This window comes from Aulonocara stuartgranti, assembly GCF_965226115.1.
Source record: "Aulonocara stuartgranti genome assembly, chromosome: 11".
NCBI classification, from domain to species: Eukaryota; Metazoa; Chordata; class Actinopteri; order Cichliformes; family Cichlidae; genus Aulonocara; species Aulonocara stuartgranti.
The window spans coordinates 26,279,639-26,299,887 of NC_138947.1; the positions used below are offsets into that span (position 1 = coordinate 26,279,639).

Below are 20,249 nucleotides of genomic sequence, written 5' to 3' on the forward strand. Positions count from 1 at the left end.
ATTGGGTTATGGATTATTCAAAAATGCACACAAATTTAATAACGCACTTTAATAAATTCAAGTATATTTTGCCAGAGTAGCTTCAGCTACAGAAAGATGGGCTCCCAGTATTTTCTTTTTTTTTTTTTTTAAAGTAAGTTTTTAAGGCCATAGCTTCTTACTACAGCAATCAGATTTAAGCCAAATGGAGAGCGTGGCATCTGTGTACTGAGTTTCACTTCCTAGTTGAGATCAGCTAATACTTGTTTGGATTGCACAAGATGAAGGTGAAGGGGCAAAAAAGAGAGATTAAAGCAGTCACAGGTACAAACCCATTATAGTTTTATTTGACATACAAGTGTTTTGGTTTCTAGTCGGAGCTGTATTGAGAGCTTCTATTTACACAAGAAAAACCAGTGGTAGATTAGATTTATCACTTATCTGGATAAAATTAACATTTCCACCAGACATGCATACACTTGAAACTTTATGACCATAATCCTTTTATTCATACCAAGCGGGTTCCCCTTTAGCTGGCCACACCAGATAGTTTGCTTACAGTGAATATTCTAATGATCTTGCAAATACTGCAAAGATGCAGTTGCCTACAAGGTAGGTCACCCTCAGCTGTAGTGATTATGAAGATGTCACGAGATGGAAAGAGCAAAAAAAAAAAAACCCTCACTTTTTATCTTTATTTTTTCTTTACAAAATCTGCACCAAATAAAGAGATCTAAAGAACAAGAACAACAATAATGAGAATTCTTCTACATAATGCTGGAAAATCTACATTCAAAATCCAAGATGCACAATGTTGTACCAGAGCCCTATTAAATAACCATTTCAACAAACGTGTAATGTCTTTGTCTCTCATTACATTTCTCTGACAGTCCTCCACACTGTCACAGACAATTCTCAGTGTTCTGCAGTCCCAACAGCAGTCTCAGCAGTGTCTCCTGGACTTTTCATAAGAGACGATCTCAGCGGTTGAAGAGGAGCTGAAAACAATAGTGGCTCCAGCCTTTTGGCTGAATGTGCCCCGTCCTGCTTGTGCATAAACAGTATATTCAAATCATACAGGTAGCAGCAACACCCCTGCAGAGAGAGGTTGTGAGTGGGGCAAACAGAGGTGAGGGCGGGGAAGTTTTGGAACACGAAGGATGGGAAGATGACAGAAGTAAGGTGGTGAGGCATTGGATGTTATCTCCCCCGAGCACTACTGGATAGGGCCGTCTACAGGTGAGACTAGCTCTGTCTCATGGCCTCTGCGGTGCCTGTGCTCTGTTTTGTTCCTGTTAACAGAATCTTCACGTTCACCCGTGTCTCTCTCCTTCTCTCGTTCCCTTTCTCTCTTCCTCTCCCGCCTCCCCTCCTGATTCTCCTTATCTTTCCGGTTGTTGCGATTCCTTCCTTCTCTCCGCTCATTCTTCTTCCGTCCTGAAAATTAAGAAGACCAAAAAAAAAATAAGATTTGCAACGTCAGTGGATTGTGGGAGGTGTCAGTAGAAATGACTGCACAAGTATTTTCACAAAGGAATTTGGAATAAAAATATTGTTAAAAACTGCAGTAAATGTAGTAAGATGTCAATAATATTTCAAAAGATTGTCCTGCTGGGAAACCTCTGTGAAGTAAGAAATGCCAATTCCAGAAAGTATGCACTTGAAAGTAAAGCATTGTGCACAACTTTCATTTACAGTGCAACATGCTAAGGTTCTCACTAGATGTCAGTGTTTAATCAGCGGAAGCAGCTACACTGTCGGGTCTATCAGCTGTTGCAGCCCTCTCCGTGTGTGATGAGTAGACCTTTGTCCAAAATAGAAAGCCTTTAAATAAACCCCCAATTTATCTGTTCTTGCAACACCATCTCATAAACAAAACAGAGAATTTTGGAATGTTGAAGGTTTATCTCTGCTCGAGCCATAGTTAATAATGATAATAACAAGATCCAGCCGCAGGGAGTTTTGGAGACAGGACCTGCAAGTGAAAGCAGAGGAGGCCCTTTCCTGTTGTTGTACTGCTGCCGCTCATGTGTGAGTGGAACGGAGCAGCACGGCCTGCTCGGCTGTTGGCTGGCCGGTCGGGGATTGTGAAACTGCTGAAGTCGGCAGTAGGCAGAGACATAGGGAGAGGGGAAAGAGAGATAAAGTGGGAGAGAAAACGAGATCCCTGTCTCTCTCCTGTCCGCTTCACGTTCACCCCCCAGCCTTCCTATGCTCATCATCTCCCACTCCGTTCATTAATCAAGGCAGGTGTCTGCTTGGACCAGGGATCAAGTCTGACCCACACATTTTGAGCTTGTGATATGAAGCTCTCTCTGCCAGCTGTGTTTAACCTTCTAGAAATAATGAAAGAACAAGAGGACAGGAGACAGACACCACAGTGAGCAAAAAGTAAGTAAAAAAAAGAACAAATTATTGCGAAGACAGGTGATTTTAGTGATGGATGGTTGGATAGATGGACGGATGTAGTAATCTGACTCACTGACTCATTCGGGGTATGCCCCCTGTCCTCTGTAAACACAGGAAGTCCCCTTTGCTCTCATTGTTTTCTCTGCCCTGACACCATAACTATTTACAAGTTCAGTGGATTAGTCATACTGTAGCCCCTGTGCTTTTGTCGAGCCAGAAGAGAAACCTAATCCATGCCAGTGTTGAGATGATTACGAGAGTGTTTATCAAACCAACCTGCGTTTGGTTAGTTGGAACAGTTTCTGATGGGCCTTTTGTAAACTGTGTGTTGACATGTGTATAATGGTCCACAAATGGGACATCTTAAGAGGTTCTGGAACATTTTCAACCGACATTTAGCACATTCCCAAAAGTCAAGTTTTGATGAAAAATATCACAGAGTCTTAAAAGACTTTCAGTGAAGGATTTTTTGGCTGTGGGGAAAACACATGAAACACTTCCAGTAGCGTCATAATGTGGAACTTGAGCACATGGGCCATCAGCTTCCTAAACCACCGTGAATTTAGCTTTTCTTTGCACAAAGACTGGAAGCGATCGGAAACAGTAATTTCTGAACAATGCAAAGGTTGCTACTTTTTTGGAAATAAATGGAACGTAATATGTAATTTTTTTTTCTGTTTGTTTCAGGATTTAAATTGGTTGCATGCATTATTTGGTGAGGTTCAGAGGCACTGACCGGCAGATTTTTAAACCTTATGTCAAGTCCTAGGGGCCAGAATTGGTCCAGCAAAGACTCCAATCTGCCCCACTGAAAGGAGTACATAGGTTTTGAACTTTTAGCTGTATTTTAATACATTTTACAGCTTTTCCTATTAATAAAGACCTCCCCCATTGCCATTCAAACTGTGCCAAGGTAGATAAGAAAAGATTTTCTGTAAATTAACCACAAAAAAAGAAAAGGAAAATAGGTCTTTTATAAATATAGACAGTCTGGATGATTAGTTAAGTATCTTTATGCTGACAGAAATGAGTTTCCTTTGATCCAGCCCACTAAAGATCAAAGTGGTGATAAAAAATGAGTCTGACATCCCTGCGCTAGATGATCAAGTTAGCAAGCGAGCAGTGTCCTGGCATCTCAGCACATAGCTGGCATGCTTGACAGTCATATACATTTTGATATAATGTTAAACCATTAGTAGTAGCTACTCTTTACGGCTGAGCCAGTTGTGGTAACTGCCACAGCTGGGAAGCAATGGAAACATTTATGATTATATGACATATGACATTTCTGGCAAATCTGGATCCAGTAAATATCTTGCCTGTAACTACTCTCAAATTCAACATAAGACGCCACAGATGACAAACATTTGTCTTTTGTTGTAAGTTTCCTGTAATCTATCATTAAGGATCATCTGGAATATTTGCAAAAAATATGTGAGTTGGCATTTACAGGAGCTTTATAAGGCTCTAAGATTAATGCTGCTCTAGTCCAGTAACATGGGATATATAGGTTATAGCTTAGGGAAAGCTGGGCACTGAGGCAATCATATTTTAGGGGAGGGCTGTGCAATCCTATGGAGACACCTCTGTTATCAGGCCATGTTATTCCCTTTGAAATGCCTGCCTGTACATTATAAGTTAGTGTAGATCTGCTGAACTGGCTATGATATAACTGCAAGAAATCTGTTACAACATTGTCATAAAGGACAGGATTCAAGAGGGCTTTACTGACTGCATACACAATACTCCCTCCCTCTCTCTCTCTCTCTCTCTCTCTCTCTCTCTCTCTCTCTCGCTCTCTCTCTCTGTGTGTGTGTGTGTGTGTGTGTGTGTGTGTGTGTGTGTGTGTGTGTGTGTATGCTGGAGCAATAAGTGAGCAAGCATGCTACACTAAAAATATCAAAATAAAAAAACAAGCAGAAGTATAGAGTGGTGAAGGAGGAATAAAAATCACAGACCGTATTAGATGACTCTATAACTGTGGTGAGAACAGCAGACAGACAGAGATCAAATGAGAAAGTTAAGGGGCAGTGAGGGTAAGGGGAGGTTTGTGTCTATGTATGTGAATATTTAGTAGGGGCACTGTATTCTGTAATGGAATACATTTTAAAAGTAACCTTCCCAACACTGCACATCCCCTGTGGCAGGCGTTCTGTCGTCCGGGGAGATTTTGGCGAGAGCCAGGCGGGGATTATAGGCTATGGGCTGTCCCATAAGTGGAATGTTGGCTGCATGGTTGGCAGAATGTCATGGGGGTCTGTGGGTGTGTGTAAACCTCCGCCCTCGCTGACTGCTTGCTGTTAGTTGGCTCAACTGTCTCTAATATGCATGAGTGTCACTGAGGGTGTGTATACTGGAGTAAAAGGGGGGCTAAGGTCCATCCAGCTACAGCGATAGTGAGGTGAACTGCAGGCTAATTGAAGGACAAATCAGACATTACAACTATTGAGAGAGAAGGCAGCAAATGAGGTTGTGTATGTCAACATCAATAAATTAGCTCTGAGACTTAGCATGTCTGCTTCCCCACAGTTTTACACCTCTTCCGATTTTATATCACTAATTTAAAAACAGTGCTTAATCAGACCCAGGTGGCATTTGGGATTTTGAAATTGTTCTGCAGCTTTGCGGATGTAGGAGCTACAATAGCTGACACCTTTGGAGATCAAAAGCTTTTTTCCCCTAATATCAGTCATTTTGAAACAATGCATATGAACTGTGCTGTGATTGGACACATACAATCTATCATGCATACACATATTTTGTATATATTTACATTTATTTGATTGTTTATATTGAAACAGGTTTTAAACAAGTTGCTAAAGTTGTCGTTGGGTTAGTTCTTTGTTGCACTGCAGCATGTGACAATTCAAAGATATACTTAGGCTAAAAAAGTCGCTCGTGGTCAAGGTAGCCATTTGTGTTACCTGAATCCTTGTTGCTTGCACGAGTGGCAAAAGTACAGACATTCTGTACTTAAGTAGAAGTGTAGATACTTGTGTTAAAAAGTACTGTTGAAGTACTGATTCAACTTCTTTACTCAAGTAAAAGTGAAAAAGTAAAGTCTCTGAAATGTACTCAAAGAAAGAAAGTAAAAAGTAGTTGCTTAAAGGACAATTTTGCCATCCATTTATATGCACAGGTAATAGGACCACAGGTAAATGCCTGGAATGCCACATTACCAGTCCATTCCTGGGGGCACGTGAGAATGCAAATGTCAGCACGGTTAGATGGGACAGTAAGCAGTCTTTAACCTGCCCAATCTTGATCTAGTACACCTGAGTGTTTACATACTACCTCCTGCCATGTGCTACATGTGAGAAAGGGTTATTTTTGACAATTTCCTGGGATGAGTCGCGCAACGTCATCTGAAGATTACATGCAAAATTATGAACACTTACCCTGCAAAGTACAGCACAGCCACTACCTTCTAACTGGTTTAAACAAAAAAAAAAGAAGGAAAATTATCTTGCCAACATGTCAACATTTACTGATTGTGCATGCCCGTAGCCTTTTATGAACTGATTAAAGGTTCTGTCGCATATTTCCTAGATTTAATACACAGACATTTGGACACAAAGTATCACAAGAGTTTAGGTTTGCGGTACAGATGAGTGAAAATAAAAGCAAGAAGAATAAGGAGAAAGAAGAGCAATGGTAAAGAAAAAAAACAACAGGGTCAGGCCAGATTGGATGAAATGAGTGAAGGACTTAGTGTTCTAATGTGGAAGAGTAAAACAATGTACTGAGAGAAGCAGGAACAGAAGAGGATAGAAGGGGGCGGAGGGACAAAAGAAGAAAGTGCAAAAGAGGAGAAAAGGATGAGGACAAGAGGAAGGATGTATCAGTGTCAGAGAGCTGTTGGAGGATTACTGGAGGCTCTCTGAAGTCAGACCACTGACCCTCTAGCGTGTGCAGAACGTAAACAGCGGGTAGAGGATACACCAAGGCAGATAATTAGCTCCCACGCACCAGGGTTTCTCTTGGAGCTGGGGCAATCGGGTTATCCCACAAAGGAGCAAAGTCGATAAGAAGGGTCTGTACTGTGTCTGTGCACACAGATCTTTCTTTCTTTCTTTCTTTCTTTCTTTCTTTCTTTCTTTCTTTCTTTCTTTCTTTCTTTCTTTTTCGTTCTATCTGTCGCTCTGTCTCTGTACCCCTTTCGTCAGTCTCTGGGTACATCAACAGATCCGTCGACTCTACGCTAGACTCTCGGCACCGACCCCAAATGACTGGGTGCGCTAGCTGGGAGCTTATATGGGGGTCTATGTTTTCTTTGGTTTGTTGGGGAGTGTGTGTGTGTGTTGGGGATGATGATGAGGGGATAGATCAGTGAAAAGATACAGATAGGAAATGTGTGAGAGAGAGACAGAGGGCATATTTCACAGTCTGCCTTACAAATCACGCCAACTCAGTATACTGTCTTCACAAATTACCACTCTGAGTAATGGCTGTGTAGTTATTTCAGTGAGACAATGCTGGTATGTGTGTGTGCCTGCATGGAAATGTGAGTATGTGTATCTATTGCTCTTGCTTGAAATGGAGAATGGCACATCTATATCTGGAATTGTTTGTGCCTGTGTTGGTTTGCATATGTGTGTGTGGGAGAGAGTTATTGCATATGTGTGTGTGTATTGGCAGCTGTGGGGATAAACCAATACTGATCCCCTGGTCGCCGCGTGCCTCCCAGGGGGAGGATGTTGATGTTGAGCTGGCTGTTTCTGCTCCAGAGTCAACTGCTTTTCTGCTGCATCACACACACACACACACATACACACACACACACACACACACACACACACACACACACACACACACACACACACACACACACACACACAGTGTTTGTTCTGTAAGTGTGAGGCCCCAGGGGGCTGGATCTCAGCCTCCTACCCTGTCTGCAATCTGTCATTTAACACTACAGAGCCCAGGCGAAAAAACAACCAGCCGTAGCCACCAACCACCTCAGCAACCACACGCTCAGTACGCACAACACAAGATGATTGTAAATGCACTACAGCTTCGGGTTTAAAAGGGGACGAGCCCGTCTGAAAGCAGTTTGCACTCTATTCATTAGAAATAATCACGCTATCCCCTGTTTACTAGGAGCACAGAAAGCGGTTTTACTGTTTAAAATCCAAAGAGCTCTCATGGGTAAAACACGCAGCATATCCATTGCAACATCACACATGTGTTCTCCCCACTGTCCTCACTCTAGCGACAATGACAGTCCTCTGAGTAAACAGTCGTAGTCCTGAGCGGAAGAACGGCTAGCTCTGGTTGTTCAAGCTTAAGCAGTGTGGTCTGGAATTCATAGAGAATTGAAACCGTGCCATGTAGCTCAAATACAATGTTGGCAGTAAGTGTGATGGGTCAGCAGCAATTACCAAAGACAGTGTAATATATAGTAAGCATCTTATTTGATAATTCCTTCTGGGGGGGAGGGTTGTGTGTTTTTATGTCGCATCACGTGGGATTTAAGTTGGGCACAAAAGCAGTGCTACTCTGTCACAGCATCTTCTCAGAAATTATGTTTTTTTTTCTTTACCTGGACATTTCCTCCTCCTGACCATGCACTCTCTGATCTCAGAGACCTCAGGGCAGGGTTTGCCAAAGGACGACGGGTACTGCATGACCTGCCTTGTGCGGGTCTCCTGGCCCCGCTTGAAGCCACAGGTTCTACCAGATTTCGAGCAGGGGCTCCACTCGCTCCATTCACCCACCTCACAGTGCACTGACAGGAGGAAATTGGCAGAAGGGGAAATATAAGGATAATAAATATTTTGCAAAATTTTGACATGGGGTTACTCGCTTTTTCAAAATGGTTATTTACCAGACATTTTTCTTTAACATATCCACACTCACACTGGACTGACCTTGCGGTATGCACTCCATGAGTTTGTCATTGGGCTCATAGTCCTCTGGACAGACATGGTGACACATGCCACTGAGCTGGTATAGGCCCGGTCGGCACTGCTTACACATGTCGCTGCTCACACATGACTCACAGTCTGCAGGACACTCTGCACAGACAAAATGTAATCTGGCATGTAATATGTTTAATGTAGTTCTATATAAACTAGTTCTGCAACCCAAATAAATGAAATAAAAGGCGAACTTAAAAAAAATCCCCATGCCTGATTAATGTAAACTCTGAGTACTCACTGAGAATACATTCCCTCTGTGCGTCGCTGCGGACCATGCCCTCGGGGCAGTTCTCCTGGCACTTGCCCAGGTGAAGGTAGAATCCTGCTCGGCAGTGCGTGCAGAAGTTCTTGTTGAAGCAGGAGTCGCACTCCGACCTGCACTCTGACGGAGAAACACAGACCCACCGCCAGCGTTTATTTAAACCATACAAGTTATCGTGTGTGTCCTGCACGTTAAATATACAGGGTGTCACTGTGTGTGTGTGTGTGTGTGTGTGTGTGTGTGTGTGTGTGTGTGTGTGTGTGTGTGTCAGGCTGGAAAAACAATATGGGACACTGCGGGGAAATTAATGTTTTACAGGCTGGATCATGATAAATGATTTTAAACAAAGCAACTCTTGATTTCACATAATGTCACCAAAAGGAAACATGCTAACAGGGTCAGTCTCATGTTTTTCACTTGTTCAGGAACATGTAGGCCTCGACTTCATGCCATACTACACTTCACTAGGCAGGACATATGATTTAATGATGCACACAAAGTCAAGTTACGCTTTTAAAGGCACCATATTTAGCCTGAATATTTCAGTGCTTGTGCTCGTTCAAATTTGGATGTTCTTTTTTCATTGGAATCATGCAGTCAGTTAACATATCCATAAAAATTCTTTTAAAATTTTTATATTTGCAGTTCATTTGACTCACTTGTACAGGTGTTTCTTTCAGGAGAGCGTGTGCCATAAAAGCCTGGCGGACAGGAAGTCATGCACACCCCGATCTGCTTCATCCCAATCCTCTCCAAATGCATGAAGAAGCGCGGCTTGCAGGAAAGACAGCCATTGTAGTCAGAGCAGGTCAGACAGCCACCCTGCTGGCACCCTGAGCTCACACCAGAGATCGCTGTCGAGAGGAGAGGGTGGATGGGTTTCACATTAGATATAGATCTCACACACAAAAATATTAGGATTCTTATAAAAAAGGAATATTTATGAATAAATATGACATATTTTTCCAGATATTTTAGGGCAACTCAAAGTTCTGAGTGCATGTATAACTCATTCCTTCAATGTTCCACCTTTTTGTATAAAAAGGCAAAAAGAGAGAGAATACCAGTGCTTTTCAAAACTACAAGAGTGTTGCTTTTGTTACAGAACCTTTTATATCTTTTTATAATTGAGGCAAAACTCACAACAAGCACTTGATATCTGAGTTTTGCATTCTCAAGTTTCTGTCTACGATAGCTTTAAAATCTTGCAGTGATGGTAATAAAACAGGGAATGAAATGAAAATGGAGAAAAGGTTAAAATCCACATTTTTAAGTGTGAGGCCAAAGGTAAATTTAGCTCCACCAGGAATTAAATATATTTACAAGGGTTGCATTACAGAAGACAAACCACTTAATGTCACATTAACTTAAAGCCCAGTGCCAATGACAGCAATTTATTCCATATTTGCAACTCTGTTTATGTGCATAAGTACTGAAGTGTTTAGTTTATGTTGATATATATTCAAGAGTAGAGTTGTCCTCCCCAACTATATACCAGTTTGAGATGATTCACCACACTTTGTCTTCCATGGATGAAAGTACAGGTTGTAGGTTTTAATCATTTTAACTGTATGTTGCAACTTTGTCCCCGGCATGTTTAATGTCTCTCAAATTCCAACATGTTTGCATCAGTGTGATAGTATTTTAAGTAAACGAATCATAACAAAGGCTAATAGTGACAAATTGTAGAAATATGACTTCTTTGAAAAAACATAACAGTCTTATATAATATTTGCTCTTTGGTGTCTGATTTAAATTGGAGCACAATGAACAGCGATAAAGTGGACAACCACAGAGGTGATTTACTGAATACAACCTGACATGCACACCAGGTCCCAGGCACCTACAGTGTTGCTGTCTCCATGAAGACATTGGTTAACACACTTCCTTAAATAATGGCATAATGGAGGGTTTTGAGAAACCCTCGCATGGACAGCTATGTGACAGAAACATATTAATCCATACAAGGAGTGACTCCTGTGTGAGTATATAGGCAATAAGAGTCTTTGAGAGATTTCCCACGTTTTATATACTATTATATTCACCTGCGCTGCTGCTTCTGTTTGAGAGGTGTTGCCATAATCACATATGTTAGGTAAATTAAAAGCAACCCCTGCAAGAACGTCAGGAATTGGTTTTCCTCCCCAGTCTTGGCATTGCATGCCACTGGCTTTCATTGGCCAGCATTTTCAACTCAGGGTTTAGCTGTCAGTTTACCATAGATCATGGATACTTTGTTTGAAATATCCTGACTATCTTTACAACCGCTGTCCATTTGCCCACATGTGTTCCTGCCAAGTTGCCCTGATTCACAGAAGCCTTAAAACACAGGAATTTGGCCTTCCCCTTGCTTTTGCACCAACGAAGCCTCAGTTGGACAGTGGTAACTTGCATAACAACAAGAGTTACACATATAATAAACACATTTGCACACATACACATTTTGTTTTTCTTTTTTTTTGCAACCCCCCCACTTCATTTCATCCATTGTGTTACATGCTTACCTTCATGCCTCTCAATTCACCCAGGCTTTACTGTGCACAAACTCTGTTGTTAGCCATAAATCAAAGCATCCTCCATGAAGCTGAAACGTCTTCATTAACTATAATATTAATGTAATTCCCACTATTAACCCGCCCCCTTTGTTTCTGGGTGAATCATCACAGACAGGAAGCTCACAGCTTGGGTTCTGTCTCTGTGTGGTGATTTGGACCTGCTAACTGAATGGTCATTGACCCACCCCCACTCACTCTTACCCCCTGCTTTCCCTCTAATGTCTGTACTCATTCACCCTTTCACCAACTAAACCCTCCATCCTCCCTAATATCTGCTTTCTTAGAGGAAGTTGGGATTCATAGAAAGGCCTATCAATTGATGGTTACTGAGTCAGTCTGTAAGAAAGAAGATTAACCTACTCCTTAACACAAAAACCAATTAACATTGGGTCAGTATGTCAATATATGCTGAGGTTACAATTTTTTAAATCTTTTTGAGTAAAACAACATATTTTAGTGTATCATCCTGCACAGAAGTTGTTGACGTTCTCGTTTCATCTCTTTCACACTCTTCTGAGAGGCTCTTTAATATTGTTTAGAGGGAAATAAACACAGAAAGTGAAAATATGCAGGGGGTCTAAAGCAAACACTGATGTCTACATTTGTGTGGTACAAACACACGTTTAAGGGAAAATAATCAACTCATTACATGCCCGATAGATTCGACATCTATCTGGTCCTGTGTGCAGGTCTGAGCTCTGCAATCCAATGTAAAGAGAAACAGGTGTAGTGAGATCTTTTAGCCCCAGGTGGCAGGGATAAAAACATCACTCCGAAGGTCCATTGTTGTAGATCACAGACAGTTTTGACCATACTGGCAAGCGATACATGGAATATTCCAGTTATCACCGCTCATCTCAAACGGAGTTAGTCACAGAGCACATCTGGAGACCCTCAATGATAAAGTGTGCGTAGGAAGAACAGAAAAAATACTTTATTGATAATTATTTCATAGTGTCATGGAAAAAAGCTGCTCATTGCCCAAGAGAGGAGACATATTGTTGGACCCCAGAGAGATATATGAGAGCCGAAATACCTTCACAGTCAGTGTGGAACTTCTCTGCTGTTTGCTGGAGTCAGTTTTGCATTGACTAACATTTTGCACAATTACAAGAGTTACATTTTGAATTCATATTCACCAGAACATGAATCCATCAGAATGTACCCTGCTGATGTGCACCAACAGATTAAAAAAAATCTCCAAAAAATGTTTTTTAATACTTTATAGTATAAGGCAGCAAATTCACGTAAATCTCACTAAGTATATGAGCTAAAGCTTTATCATTCACCAACCCTGAAACCAAACAAACAACAAACTCCGCGCATGAAGTCTGCTCCGCTGACCGCTAGAGAGCGACGGGAACCACGAGACCGAGCGCACAGGGAGGCTGCTGCAGCCTTCAGGTGAATGAATCCAATTAAGGAAAAGGGTTTTAATAGAGAGCTTGATTCGCTCACCCAGTCTAGGCACGGGCAAAATATATACATTTAATAAAAAAAAAAAAAGAAAAAAAAAAAAAGGAAATACCAGTTTTCCAAATTAAGCAAACATACATAATTATTAAACTCCATTGCAGAAATTAGAGTTGGGAGTATGGGTGATGGTAATGTGTTGTTGTTGTTTTAAGTATTTTGTTTTTATCTATTTATTTATTTGTTAATTATTGCTTTTAATCCTGTTTCATATGCAGAAAAATTAAATGTCACCTGAACTTTTATTTGATGATGTTTTGATTTGGTGATCACTTTAAAAGCGCATCAGGAGGATTGTTTGTTTACTTTCATATCTGTCAATTTATTACACGGCGCAAAATTAATGTAACCGATTAAGAAATCTGACCAAAGACTAAATATTGGAAGATTTGTTTTAATGGCAACAGAATGTACGATGCAGATCTTCGTAACTTCGACTGAAATCGGTTAATAAATATTGTTGAGCATAAGCTGAAATTAAGTGAATATCAATTAAAAACTAGAAGAAATAATATACAAGCCTAATAATGGGACTTTGTGGCGCGGAACAGCACTTTACTCACGTTTATGTTGCCGGTGCCTGGAGCTGCTGTGCTGCTGACAACCAATGTAATCCATGCAGTGCAAGATGATCAAAACAAAGGAGAGTTGTAATTGCATAGTAGCCCAGAGGTGAGACTCGTAAAGCCAATGTCAATGTTCGCCAAAACACTTATTAATAAGATTCCGTTTTCTGTCCCCAGACGAAGACAGAGGCGGGATTGCAGGTAATTCCTAGACACAGCGGGACCCCCAGCAATGTGGTGATATGTGGTGATGGTAATGTACAGTGGCCCAATGATGCCTGGGCCGCTTAGACTGTAACATCCTGGATAAGGTCCACATATGTGCCAAGAAAGCCAGACTGAGTTAGGGATCCGTTATCCTTGTAGTTATAAAGAACATCCCCCCCAACAAAAAAACCCCAAACAAAAACCAAACAACCACGCCAAAAAGATGGATTTTCATCCGTTGCGAGGAGGTGAAAAGTAGAATCAAACATCAGTGAAGGTCGCAAAGAAAAAATAGAATGATTAATGAAGCATTATCGTGACTCTCGAGAAGTTTGAGGGATTAAATCCATTTGTAGAACTCCAAATGAACCTTTCCCTCCCTCTCCAAGTCTTTCTCAGAAGAGAACCGTGCGTCCCGGTGTACAGACTGCGCTAATATGCCGAGGGTCTCGGCTTCATCTGACCATCAGCTGACGTAAAAGCCACTACAGGACCAACAACAGAAAAGACAAATTAAGTTTTTACGTTAAACAGCTCGCGTTGCTCTAACCACCAAGCGCACACCTCCTCCTTCTCGCTGAGCTACAACTGAACCAAAGTAAACCTCCACAGTTTCAGCGCTTTTCTGCTTTGCGTGCAGGACCCATTCACTTCCCTCAGCCCGCTGATGACTTCAGCTATCTCTCTCTCACTCTCTCCCTCCCTGTCGATCTCTCTCTCTCTCCGAAGCTTGGGATATGCCCTCTAAATAAACTTTGGAGTTCAGAGAGAGAGAGAGAGAGAGAGAGAGAGAGAGAGAGAGAGAGAGAGAGAGAGAGAGAGAGAGAGAGAACCTTGTTTTTCAGCGAGGGTTTAGTAATGTGAGCTGTTGCTTCTCTGTGATTCCTATTTGGTTTTGCTATGAAGCTTTGGATGATCATTACTCAGTTGTTAAAAGATGTCATCAGATGTATACTTGAGTTTTGCTAAATCTTTTGTGCAAATTAATTTCTGTTTGATAAGCAGAAGAAAATGATAGACGGATGAATGAATCGATGGGTAATTTCTACATCTCATAAAGGAGGTATTTCCCATCCTAAATAATATAATAAAACATTAGTGCCGATGTTTTTGAAGATGTTTTTGCTTTGGCTGACATTCTTTGGACAAATTCATATCAAAACAGTTTTTCTCCCACTGAAGTGACATTTTAAAGTCACTCCAGTCGTACTGAAGTCTGCTGAGTACGTATCTGCCAAAAACTGTTATTTCATGCATTTGAAGAGTTGTGAGATTGCTTAAATGAGGCAAGTGGTGCAAAATGGTCTCATAACGTTCTTGATAAATGCAACCTTTTTCTTTTTCTTTTCTTTCTTTTTTTTTTTTTTGCGACAGGGAGGGATAGTTCAGCAGGGAGGTAGAAAATCCCCAAAAAGCAGTAGCACCTCACTGTATTGCCTCTAGAGGGAGTTCCATAAAAGCTTGTGGCACAGATTCTGCACAGAAAAGCACGGGGATCAGTAGGTTATGGGGAACTTTACACTTGACCTTTGTTTGATGAGTCACCGTGTTTTTTCTATTTATACAATGTAGAAGATTATTCAAGAGAATAACAGCAAAGTTTAAAATAGACATGTAACCCAAGAATAATATTCAAATCTTGTTTTGGCCTCAAATTATTTAACATCAAGGAAATATAAATACACTATCAGTCAGTGATACATATGTTGGGACGACCTAAGCACGCAGACGCAAACAATGCAGGTTTAGACATTTTGGTGATAAATTCTGTTAAATGGATGGACTTTGTGATTTACCTCTACGTTTAGTGAACTACAGCCTCTGGAGACCAGAGCAGAGCAGTGGAAAGGGCAGCTGAAGTTTCATTTGTCTAACTAGTGTGTTGATGTTTAGGGGAACAGTATCCATGAGTCCAGTGCTTTTCCTCCCTGTGGCTTCTGGTCTTTCATCAGTCACTGTGCTGAGGAAAGCAATACAAACACAGTGTGGACTAGTTCTTTATAGCAATACTTCCCTGTTTGCCTGTCTGTACTAACTCAGGACCAGGACGGTGAGACATAACAGAGATTGATGCATTGTTTTAAACCCTTTCACCTCCACCGAGGCAGACTCCTGGATCCAAACTTTGCCACAGATGCGTTAATGTGGAACATGTGACTCTAATACACACATTTGTGTCTTCTTGCCTTCCTTTTTGTAAACTGGTGTGTCTTTGAGCAGCGGCATAGTAACGCCTTTGTTAAACTTTGTCAGACTATGAAATGTAATCTCATGTGTCTCTCTTCCATGATTTTGCAAAAAAAAAAAAAAAAAGGGGGGGGGGGGGGGTGTTGCAAAAACATTCAGATACAATGTTATGAAAAATTATGAAATTTGCCACCTTGCTTCCTTTAGTCCCATCAGTTTGGTATAAGGGATATGGAAGAATAATGCTGGTCTTTGTGTGCCAGTCTGAGCAAGCCCATGGGAATAGGCACGTGTGTGTATCTGTGTGTGTGTGGGTGTCTATGTGGCACTGGGGTGTGGAAGGTTAAGGTCACTTGGTCAGTCCCTGAGACCGTCCAGTGAGAGAATCACTCGACACCTGTAAATGAAGTCGGGCAGGTGCACAAACCCTCTCGACCAGCGATGGATGTACGCGACAAGATTTTTTTTTCTTTTTAATACCACATCCAGTCCTATTTTAGCCTTAATCCATTTTAGGCATTGTACAAGACTTTGTACCATTATACATGATGACACAAAGTCTGGCACAAATTAAGGTTAGCATAAAGAACTTTTAAATTCCCAGCTGTTGCTTCTGGTGTTTTGTTTAATAATATGTGTGTCATGAATCTGGGTCTGCTGACCCAGCGTTTTGTGTTTAGTTTATGTAGCTTCAGGTTTCCTTAGTTCATTGTTTTCATGCCTAGGTGTTTCTAGTTATTTTCCCCTCGTGTTTCCACTATGTTAAGTCTCCCCTGCTTTTCATGTATTTCATGTCTGTGGCTTATGTTGTCAAGTTCAGGTTGTCATGTCTATATCTCACTGTGTTTCCTGTTTTATTGTGAAGAGGTCTGGTGTGTCTCTGTTCATCATGTTCAGTTACTCTCCCCCTGTGACGTAATTATGTTCATGTGTCAGCTGGGTTCCCATGTGTTGCCACTTCCCTCATTATCCTCCTGTGTCCATTTAGTCTGTGTGTTCTCAGTCATTCTTTGTCAGGTCGCCCGTTGTACTGGTCCGTTGTATTCGTCTGTTGTTACTGCTCCGTTGTTTCTATGTCTCCGCTCCAGGTATCCCTGTCAGTTCGTCATGTTTAGAGTTTTGAATGTTTCGTTTTAGTTCACCCAGTTTAAGTCATTGTTTAGTTTTCATCGATTCCCTATTATTTTGTACCCTCGTTTCTTGCCTTAATAAACGGCTTGTTTTGTTATTCACATCTCATTTCGGTCTGCGCTTGAGTCCTTCCCTGCAACATACGGTCTGCCCTAGCCAGACCGTGACAATGTGCCTAATACTGACTAGAATATATTGAGTCTGGGTTGATCTGTGGAGCATTAAATTCAGATCTTATAGTCTCTTAAAATATTTGCTTCCAGTATATGTTAACAGCAAAAAATGCATTTGCTGCATAATGGATGGGATCAGTTGTTGAACCTGCTGCTTGTCATCCAGCCTTCCCTAAACAGTTAAGCCACAGCCATCAAACGTTCAAACGTCCTAAAAATGAAAAGACATTTTGAAAGAAACACACACAGACACTTATAAACTTAAAATTAGCATCAATTTGGATTTATGTGACCACCAAAAATGAAACAATAAAACTTGCTCTCCTTTTAGCTCTGTTTTGGTTTCTATTACCACCTGAGTGAGAAATCTGGTTCTTCTCTGCATTCACCAGCTAGTTGCTAACTTTATCTGTTTTCATGTTGGGCAACCCACAAGTTTTGAATATAATCTGCCTGTTATCGGCCATGCACGGCCTACCAGTAATCTGTATCACATCATTCAATGCTGAAAAAGTGTAAAAGTCCTCAAACAGTCTCGGCGACTAGGATAGTGGTGTAGTGATTAGCTCTGTCGTCTTACAGCAAGAAGGTGCAGGATTTGTATCCGCTTGCCAAGATTGCCTGTCTCTTTCTAATAACACATAATGCGTGTTGCTCTCTATTTATTACGTATTACAACAGATGATAACCCAAGCAAGATTGGGATACCTACTGGTTATTGTGGCGCTATAACAACTAATCATGGCAATTTGATGGGCTTATAACACATCAATCAGCTGAGGTGATGTGTGCCATATATAGCTGATTTATCATTTTTTTAAGCACTCTTCTGTTGTTCAGTTGTTCCTAACAATGTTCGCATCAATATTCAGGTGATTTTCAGAACATGAGAGACTGAACTTTAATGCATGTGTGGGAATGTCAAGAGCTAATTACTTTTGCCATTTTTGAGTTTAGGCTATAAATAAGCCAATCTTTAATATAAACAGATATGTGCTTTGTTGTAACCAATGACATTGCACAGCCCTCATTAAGAAGCCATACTCGTAATCTTTAACTGCATCAAAGGATTGAACATACCACAACATCACAAAGCCATTACCTATGATCTCCAAAATGTTCATTCCCAGGCCTATGACTCATAAAATTCCCATTTGACAGTGACAATGCTGATCAAGTGTCCTGTCATCAGCTTAGGAATTAGGCTAGTGTGGACTTTTCTGACATTGCATCTAATAAAGCTGCAGATATCCCAGCAGCTATCCCGCACATTCTTCCTGCGTGAAGCAAGCAGAGAGGGAGACAGTGACATGGGGCAGCAGAGGGTGTACAATGTTATGAAAATAGACATGCAGGAGCACACACACACACACACACACACACACACACACACACACGCACATAAATAAAGGCTCTAGAAGTTCCAATAAATACGTAGTGATTCTTGAAATTCTGTTAGACACAAAGACAAGGAGGATTAGATTCGTATAAACAAGGTTAAGACAGGTGTGTGTGTGACTGTGTGTGTGTATCTGTGTGTGTGTGCTGGGGTGATTGAGGGGATCATTTCATATTAAGAGGGATTGAGAAGGTAGTCAAGGACAGATAATCACTGTGAGCAAGAGCTGTCAGCTGTACACACAGTGGGAAAGCAAGTTAGAGTTTTGCATAGAGAAGGTCAAAAGAGAAGGGCACCATAGCTGTGTGTGTGGGTGTTCATGTGGGTATGTTTGTGTTTGTGAAAAGGAGACAAATTACCACTGATTCTCAATATTTAAGCGTGTTTCCCTCAGATAAGCAAAAAATGCAAAAAATACACACAGATCCGTGTTGAGGATTGTGACTTTTTGGTAAATGTGCTTTGCTTTCGTGCCAAGAGTTTGATGAGAAGTGTGATACCATTTACATATCTGCCAGGAGATGATTAGCTTAACTTAGCATAATGAATGGAAACTGGAGGAAATGGCTATCCTGCATCTGTCAAAGCAGCAAAGCCTACCTACCACGTTGCATTTTGCGCAACCCCCCCCCCCCCCTCCCCCCAAACGATGTACTATACAATATCCGAAGTGCGGAAACAATCTAAGTCTTAAAAACTAGAGTTAAAGGGGATAATGTACTGGAATATTTCTTGGCTGGTAAATGTGAATTCCCAGCAAGTCATGTAAAACACCAAATTGCTGTTTTTAGACCTGTGTTTTGTTACCTTTCTGACACAGCCAGGCCTGTTCTTTTCATGTTCTCCGCTTGTGCAAAACTAAGCCAACGCTATGCTTAAAGTTGCTCGTAGACATATGAGGGGTATATTAATCATCTCATGTTTTAATCAGACTATTTAACACGATCCTGGTGACTGGTGACCCCTAAAGAGACCAGCTGACAGAAGAAGAAGAAGATCAGTCATTTCATTCACCTCTGTAGGACAGTCTCATTTCTCAAAATGTTGAACTGTTACATAAAGAGTTTTTTCCTTAAGTTTGCTTAGTAAAAAACATATTTTTCTTAGTTTTTAATATGTGCATGTTTAAGTTCAAAATGTGCCTGTTTAGCACGAGGGTAATCAGGAGTGGCTTTTTAGGTGTTTTCTTTTTTTTTTTTAAGCCTCTAGAAATTAGAGGAAAGAAAGCAACCCCTTTTTATCAAGAGTGAGAAAGTTTCAATATTGTCCCCGTTCTTGCTGCCTCGGTTTTGGGTTTGTTATGAAGCCATGCGAGACATTGACAGCGTACAGGGGATCAAACACTGCTTCCTAGGAAATTTTAATCACTGGAGCACCACCAGCTCTTTTTTCCCCCATCACTTGTTGCCAGGCAACAGGTGTGGGAAACCCAAGGTATTCTGTATGTGTGTGCGTGTGGTATATCTGTTGAGAGGAATAGGAGGGTACGCAGATCAGGGTGTGTATAGAAAAACCTTGGGGCTATTTTATTAATCTGCATGGGGAGCCCTTTCTTTCACTGCTCATGCTTTCTAGCAGGCGGCCTGTCTGCCCTCGACTTTTGTCCTGTGATCTTTCAGCTCTGCAGGAACCCATGTCGCCCTCCAAGACAGCCTGTGTGAGAGTAGCTGTGTGAGTGTGTGTGTGTGTGTGTGAGAGAGAGAGACTTTCAAAACCCTCCAATCGTTATGGAAAGTTTGCAAAGCCACATCTCTCTGGAAAAATCTAGTTTAACGTGCAAATACTGTTAATCACTTTTGTTGACTTTTTACAGAACACATGGTTCAAGAACAGCCCTCGAGAAATGTCAAGATTACTCACTATAGAAAGTTGAAAGAAGGCAGATGGCCTGAGCTTTATTTTTCTAGTGAACAATTTCCTCTCAATATAAGGGCTCTAATGGAAAGAGCCTGAATTAAAACATGTGTGAAAGTACAATTTCCCC

General features: G+C 41.2%; 1 protein-coding gene across 1 annotated transcript; it reads right to left on the reverse strand.

Annotated features, from left to right (window-relative positions):
- Position 1: 1 nt before the first annotated feature.
- rspo3 (R-spondin 3) lies at positions 2-14,162 on the reverse strand. Its single transcript, XM_082552649.1, has 6 exons — positions 13,166-14,162; positions 9,234-9,428; positions 8,551-8,694; positions 8,262-8,408; positions 7,934-8,119; positions 2-1,416 (listed from the first exon to the last, which is right to left on the reverse strand). Exons 1-6 carry the CDS (start codon positions 13,260-13,262, stop codon positions 1,196-1,198), a joined length of 990 nt encoding a protein of 329 aa, XP_082408775.1. The 5' UTR covers positions 13,263-14,162; the 3' UTR covers positions 2-1,195.
- Between the last annotated feature and the right edge of the window lie 6,087 nt (positions 14,163-20,249).